At 37.4% G+C, this 7,507-nt stretch overlaps 1 protein-coding gene across 18 annotated transcripts in view; it reads left to right on the forward strand.

Moving 5' to 3' along the window:
- The window catches only part of Cpeb2 (cytoplasmic polyadenylation element binding protein 2), a 59,655-nt gene extending 55,352 nt beyond the window's left edge, over positions 1-4,303 (forward strand). For 10 of the 18 annotated variants that reach the window (XM_042285932.2, XM_076546219.1, XM_076546223.1 and 7 more), the window contains one exon: positions 306-777. In XM_042285932.2, the coding sequence (XP_042141866.1) occupies positions 306-533 (228 nt within the window). In that variant the 3' untranslated portion in view covers positions 534-777. Of the gene's footprint in view, positions 1-305 lie in introns of all 18 variants that reach the window. The other 8 variants (XM_076546213.1, XM_076546214.1, XM_042285930.2 and 5 more) reach the window with 1 other exon arrangement.
- Positions 4,304-7,507: the final 3,204 nt, after the last annotated feature.

The following is a 7,507-nucleotide window of genomic DNA, read 5'->3' on the forward strand; positions in this document are numbered from 1 at the left end:
TTCCCCCCTCTCTTTGGAAAATAGAGTAAAATAGCACTTAGTGACCTCTGAATGAAATATGTTGAAATAAGTGAACTAGTGTTGAACCACTTCAGCTCGCAGCCCGTTATGAACATGAAACATGATACACAAATGTAGTCAGCACAGAAGCAAACTGGCTTTCGTTTGCCCTCCTCTGGAGGGGAATGGTTTCCCTAAGACACCGCTCCTTTCTCCTCCTTTTCTCTAGAACACTATAAACATTTAAAATCATTCCAAATTTTGATTTCTCAAGCAGACTCCAATGAGGTCTTCTCTATTTCTAGGTGGAGGTAAAGCCATATGTGCTGGATGACCAGATGTGTGATGAATGCCAGGGCGCACGCTGTGGTGGAAAATTTGCCCCCTTTTTTTGTGCCAATGTCACTTGCCTGCAGTATTACTGTGAGTTTTGTTGGGCAAATATCCACTCCCGTGCAGGACGTGAGTTCCATAAGCCATTGGTGAAGGAAGGTGCTGATCGTCCGCGTCAGATCCACTTTCGCTGGAATTAAGTACAGCAAACTGGCCTCCGTCTAACAAGGAAAGAAAGGGTGCATGTGGCTTACTGTGCTGAAGATACTGACCTGCAGAAGAAATAAGTGCATTCTTCTGCTTCTCACCCAGCTCTCAATACATGCATCGTTATCAGCAGCCAAAACACTACAAGCCTCTTGTTTTTCACCAAAACCCTACATCTCAGGCTTACTAATTTTTGTGATATTTTCATGTTAAAATAAAATGTTTTTTTGTATTTTCTCCAAGTTATTTTTATATGTAAAGTTAAAATTAGATATGAGAATGTTTTGCGTAGGGGCAACACAGTCTGCTGCTATATAGTGGGTGAAGCGTGCACTTATTTCTTAACATGGGTTTTTAACTTCAAGATCTGCCCCAGTACTTTACCAAAGGTAGCAAAATAATAGTGAAGATGGAATATGTCTGCTACAAATGCTTATTTTTATTGTTGCTGTTTTCAGTGTGTACATAAACTAAAAATTAGGGTTGATTTTGTTGCTCTCCATTTTGACTTGCAAGAAATAATACCTCAAGATAATCTGATTTATTAGCTATTTTTAAACATTTTTAATCACAAGCTGTATTAGCTTTGCTGCTATATAGGTGTTATGTGTAAATGTCACCTATTAATACGGGATTGAAAACGTTAGAGACACACTGCATTGCGGATGAAATGCAGGCAGCACAATATGGCCGAAACTGCCATAGTTTAGAATGTGAAACAATGCATGTTTACTTAACCTGTGTCCACCATATGCATGCACTAGGACATTAACTAATGAGGTGAGGTATTGCAAATGTTCAAAAAGCTCTCTTGAATCTAGGTAGCATGGACAAATTATAAAATTTGTTTCTTTACAAAAAAGCAAACTTGCATGCATTATTGTGACTTCAAGTTAAAAATGTTGTCCTACATGTGTACAATATGCAAATTAGTTTTAGATTAGAGAGTGCAGCCATTTTGTGATCTGGTCAGTAGTGGAATTCGATTTTATGCAGACTGGATGTAATATTTGTAATCCCTGTGCAATTTTGTGATGTGCGGTTCTAATTCATGTGCAGTGATATAGTATAGATAAAAGATTGAATAAAAGAAAAACACAGGAAATTTAAAGAAAGTTGATTTTAGCCCCTTTGATAGTTCATGGTTAAGATATCCTTTAAAAACCAAAGATGGCCAGCACACTGCTAACCAGTCACCGAATGTGAGACCCATGAGAAGCCCATACTTTAAAAAGAGGGTTTTATAGAAGAACACAGAACTTTAGTGAAGTCAAAATGGAGATGGGAAAATATAACAGATGGCTAGTTGCATAAAATTTACCTTTAAGACAATGGTGAAATCTGGCTTAAATTTGCTTACATGTTTGACCTATGTATATGGGGTCTTCTGTCTAAACTGGGGTCACTGTTGCATGGAGCATTGTTATTCTTAATGGTTAAGAATTGCTTTTTTAAAACTTTGATGAAGGAATTTCAGTAATGACTTTGCTTGCAGTTTTTTTTTTCTTTTTTCTCTATTGAGGGAGTTGCGTGGAAACATGCACAGTTCTGACCTAGAACATGGTTCGTGGTGGTTTTCCTCTTTAGAGCATCCTGACCGCAGCTAGCCCTGTGTTGATAACGCAGGAGTTAGTCTGCAGTGGAAGCAAAGCACCCCACAATGGTAAATGTTTTTGTTTTTGTTTTCATTTTGTTTTAATGCAGAACTAAGATTTTTGACTCTAAAGAGAGAAAATTACAAGGGTATGGCCTGTGCAGCAAACCCTTGGGACAATCCTTCACATGAGCAAAGTGCTGATCTCAACATTGGTTGTCGATGGTATGCTTTTTTGTACTGTAAAAATACGTGGTTCATGTCTAACTCTGCTGTTTTATTGTGGTTGTGGCTCAAGTTTTTAATGTTTGAAGTTGACGCTGTTTTCAGAGGAGCTCTTTACTAATTTATTTGTCAATGTCTCTACTTGTTACTCCCCATGACCCTCCAGAGTTTCTGGAGCATTCTTTTCTACCCTCGCCCTGCCAGACCTTGATCCATTTTGACATTTGTTATGCACTATTTTTATATCTCTGTGAGAGATTTTTCCAACAGTCAGCTATTTTATGGCACACTTTTTTTGACTGATGACATCTCCTTTGCTATACCTCAATTTTTGGAATTTAGAAAAGAAATCAGTAGTTTTGCAATGTTAATTATTTAGATATTTAATTTCGCAGATTTTTAAACTTTATTTTCATAATTTCTGCTTAATGTTTAAAATTGAAGAGCCTTTTCATGTATTAAATAATGAACTCTAAAATAAATTGTATGATGAAATAATTGGAGATGCCGAAAATCATTTTCCCTTCTTAAACAGAAATGAAAATTTGAAATGAAGGGAAATGAAATGGATACCCTTTCCCACCAGGGTGAATGTGACAGAAATGCTGGTTTGTGTCACCTTCGTTTCTGTTAGGACAGAGCTTATTGGTCTAATATTTTGTTCCTCCCTGCCTAACCCCTACCTCTAATTTCTTTCCTTTTCTGTTTGGGGATTATTTTTCCTTTTATGTACTACATTCTTATTTTCTAACTGTTAAACACTGTATTAGAGTTTTTTTTAATTTACAGATCATATTTATTTTACTATTTTTGTAGAAAATTATTAATTTTGATTGTATTTTTGTATTTTCAAAGCTTCTTCATTTGTGTTCCCTAAATGTTCATATTGCTGCCCAAAAGTATGAATGACTGTGGAGGAAAAAAAGTACTTTACAAATCCACACTTTTTGTTAAGAAGGAGACATTTAGCATTTATATATTTGTGTATGGAAAACACTTGATATTTTATCCCTGTTGCATCTGGCTGCACGAGCCTCTCCTCACAGATGCCGCAAAACTTGAATCTAACACACTTTGGAAGGCTGACTAACCTCGATTCTGTGTTGTGATGTGCAATACTGTTTCTAATGTTTGTATAAAGATACAGTGTAAACCTTTTTAATGCAAATTTATTTTTTTCATTGCATATTTTGCAGACTTTATCCACAGTGTCATTTTTTACTGTCAGAAAAGATGCCCCTTTTGTCATTGCAACTATTTTTTAAACCCAGAAATCTTTGTACTGATGTAAATGATTGTAGTTATTTTGGATAGTGTTTTGCTAACAAAAGGAGAGACTTTTTTCATGCATATTTCTATTTTGTTTTTTTGGGTTTTATTTTATTTTAATAGTAGTAAAATACTTGGAATAATTTTTCATATTCTTGTCATTAATATTATTTTGTATTTTTATGTGAAAATATATAATTTTATGACACTAATTGCTAAAGTTTATTTTATGTTGAATTATTTTTGGAGCTGAAATCTTTGTAATATTAAAGCAACTAGTTTCTAATTCCCAGTTTCTGTATAGAATCGCACAAGTGGTTTATGGAGTGTTTGGATTGTAACTATAAATGGTTCTTTGATATGCAAATTAATATTTTCAGTTGATTTTATTTTATATTCCTAATGGGGTGTTAAAGCCGTTTTTTATTTTTTTCTAAATAAAAAGAGAACCCATGCTTTTATGGACACTAGGTAAAACGCCTTCAGCTTAAAATTTTTGTTAAATAATTTAGTTTATTTTATTGTTATCTTCCAGGTGTCTAAATCTCCAGTCTGTCTGTTGTACTGGTAATTTAACTCTGTAATGGAATAGTTTGCTGCCAACTATTTATATTAAGTAATTTTTAAATATTTGTAATATTGTTGACTGACTAATAAACTATTAAGTTATTGGCATAGCTGTGGAACCTTATTCAGCAAACAGTTTACACCTTACACACTATCGGGAGCAGTGAAATTGTAGTTTACTCAAAAGCATCATCTTAAGAACCTTAAGCCACTCCGCAGTGTAGTGTACAGGTGGGAGAAGTTCCAGGGACTACCAATGCAGAATTCCTCAGTATTTAATCCTAGAAGGCCCTTTGTGCACCTTCCTGCACCTAGCGCTCACACACCTAGAAGTCTCTCACAGTGCCCCTGAAGTGTCACCTTATCTGACTTGATGCCGTACTCAAGGCTGGCTAGATAGTGCAAAGGTTAAGAATACAGATGTTATTCCAGAGGACTCCAGTTTGGTTCCCAACACCATGTTGGGCAGCTAACAAACTGCCTGAAATTCCAGATCCACAGGAGCTAGGACACTAGCATGCCCATGTACTTACAACCAGACATTTAAGTAAACCTTTAAAAATTAAATCACACTGTTAGGTCTAATGGTGCTGCTTTAGATTCACTGTGCATGCACTCACTTATCATTTTCTCCTTGTTCTCTGTATATCCTCTTGGTTGTTCAGTGCACTAGGCAGAGGAGGAGCAAGGAAGAGATGTGTAGACTGAGCAATCTGAGGCCTGGGTACCTTATCCTAAAGTTGAAGTTCCATCCTAAAGCCAACATGTGCTTCTGGGAGGGGAGAAAGGAAGAATTCATTGCTTTTCTTAGAAAATGTGAGCAGTAGTTGATCATAGTGAAGATTTTTGTTTTGTCTGCTAGCATACAGGCTCCCAGAGAGAATAATAGGTATTTCAAAATGAGATTTTATATTTTCATGGCATCTATAGCCTGCCCCTCCCCAGGACTCAGGGGGTATCATGGAAGAGGGGCAGCAAGACTGTAAGGGGCTGGGGAGGTGGCTCAGTGATTCAGAGCACTTGCTGTGCCTCCGGAGAACCCAAGTTTGGTTCCCAGTACCCATGCTGGGCAGCTCACAACTGCCTGTCTTTAACTACAGTTCTAGAGGATCCTCTGCTCTCTTGCCTCTGCAGGTACCTGAACACATGTGGAATACACACACTCACACACATGAATAAACATGAAAATACATTTTAAAAAAACTGTAAGAGCCAAAGGTTTGAGGGGCTGGGGTGAAACTGCCTTTTGGACATGATAGGACTGTTGTACTCATGAACTCATAGGAGCTATTATAGGCACAAGACCTGAACAAGATCAAGCCAGTCAGATTTCCAGTAGGAGTGGGAGAGGAGCATGCACACAGTCTCCCATCCAGCAGGAGGAGATGTTGGAAGGTTGATGGCTACTAGGGGAGGGAATGTCAGTTCAAGGTTGTGGTCCCTGGTAAGATGCCCATGCTCCAATGGATGGCTACATGATGTACATATAGGCATAACTAACTAGACTCAGTAGGTTACAAAAATAAAAACTTGAAGTTGGAATTGGGATGGGAATGGGAGGAGAGCCAGGACAAGTTGGAGGAGAGAGTAGGGGTGAATATGATCCAAAGTACATTGTAAACATGTATGAATATTCAAAAATAGTGGCTATATTTACCAAGTAAAATTTGGGCTGGAGAATTGGCTCAATGGTTAAGAGCACTGACCGCTCTCCAGAAGACTCACATTCATACCTAGCATGGTGACTCAGCCATCTGTAACTCTTGTCTCAGGATCTCATCCTCTTCTGGCCTCCAAGGGCACCAGGCATACAATAGATGCACAGACATACATGCAGACAAAATGATCATACATATAAGTTGTCTTTAAAATGGTTTTAAGATGTAAAAGTTAACATTTTCCCATATTCTACAATGATCAAGCCCTTTTGATGGATTAGTCAACATTATGGCCCCTACATCATCACCCATAGTCTACATCACCTCCATCACCCATAGCCTCCCAAATCATGGATTTGCACTCAGCTCTGTCTCAACACAGGCTACTAATTTTTCTATTTGAGATCTTATAAAACTCAAATATTCTCATCTACATTCTAACTTAAATTATAGTAAAAATTTTACATTGTCTTGGCTTCTCTGGTGCTGACACATCATTTAACTTGCTAGGCTCCTCTTTCACTTAACAAAAGAAAAAAGAATTGTTTGTTCTTTTTGAGACAGTTCCCCCAAATCAGGCTGGCCTAGAAATAAGCCTCCAAAGAGCTGCAATTACAAGTGTGAGCCACCACACTCAGCTACAAAAGAATAAATTTTGAATACAACCTAAGCACTGGACACTTACTAAGCAGGATCCTTGCCACCATGCCCTTTTATAGCCCTCTGTATAAGTGAAAAGTCGGTTTAGTTCAAACACAAAGGAATATACTACAAAAGATAAAATAGGCTAGAAAATAGGATTGGAGGAGAAAGAACTGCTACAATAATTTCTTCCTGAAATAATTTGACTTCATTAAGCAAATTATATTAATAATATATGTCTTCAAGTTTTGCATTATTTTAAAACATATACTTGGGGCAGGCAAGATGGTTCGGTGGGTAAGTACCTGCTCCATAAGCATGACTACCTAAGCTTAGATTCCCTAGCACCCACATAAAAAGCCAGCCATGATGGCAGGCACCTGTAACCATGATACTGTGGGAAGTGAATGGAAATTGGATCTCTGGAGCTTGTTGGCCAGATAATCTAGTCAGTCTGTGAGCTCCACATTCACTGGGAGATCTTACCAAAAAATTAGCTGGAGATCTGTTAAAGGAGACACCTGAAATTAACCCCTGCCCTGCACACATACATAAACACAGGCACATGAACACAATACACACACACCCAAAAAAACTTTCTAAAATAATTACATGGTGCTAGAGATACGACTTAGCAGTTAAAACACTTCTTGCTCTTTCAGAGGACTAGAGTTCAGTTCCCAGTACCCAGGTCAAGTGGATCATAACGGCCTGTAACTCCAGGGGATAATATAATGCCCTCTTCATACATTCTCTCTCTCTCTCTCTCTCTCTCTCTCTCTCTCTCTCTCTCTCTCTCTCTCTCTCTCTCTCTCTCTTCCTTCCCCCAAATAATCTTTTTAAAAGAAAAAAAATTATATGAAGACAAATTTCACAAAAAAAGAAGGGATATATGCAGGAAATAAAAGAGGATAGTGCTAGATAACAGCATGGGAAAACATGGCCATCTAATGTATCATTTGGGAATAAAATTTCTATTCCAGTTAGGTGACCATTTTAATCTTTCAGGTTT

The sequence above is a fragment of the Peromyscus maniculatus genome, chromosome 10, assembly GCF_049852395.1.
Source record: "Peromyscus maniculatus bairdii isolate BWxNUB_F1_BW_parent chromosome 10, HU_Pman_BW_mat_3.1, whole genome shotgun sequence".
NCBI classification, from domain to species: Eukaryota; Metazoa; Chordata; class Mammalia; order Rodentia; family Cricetidae; genus Peromyscus; species Peromyscus maniculatus.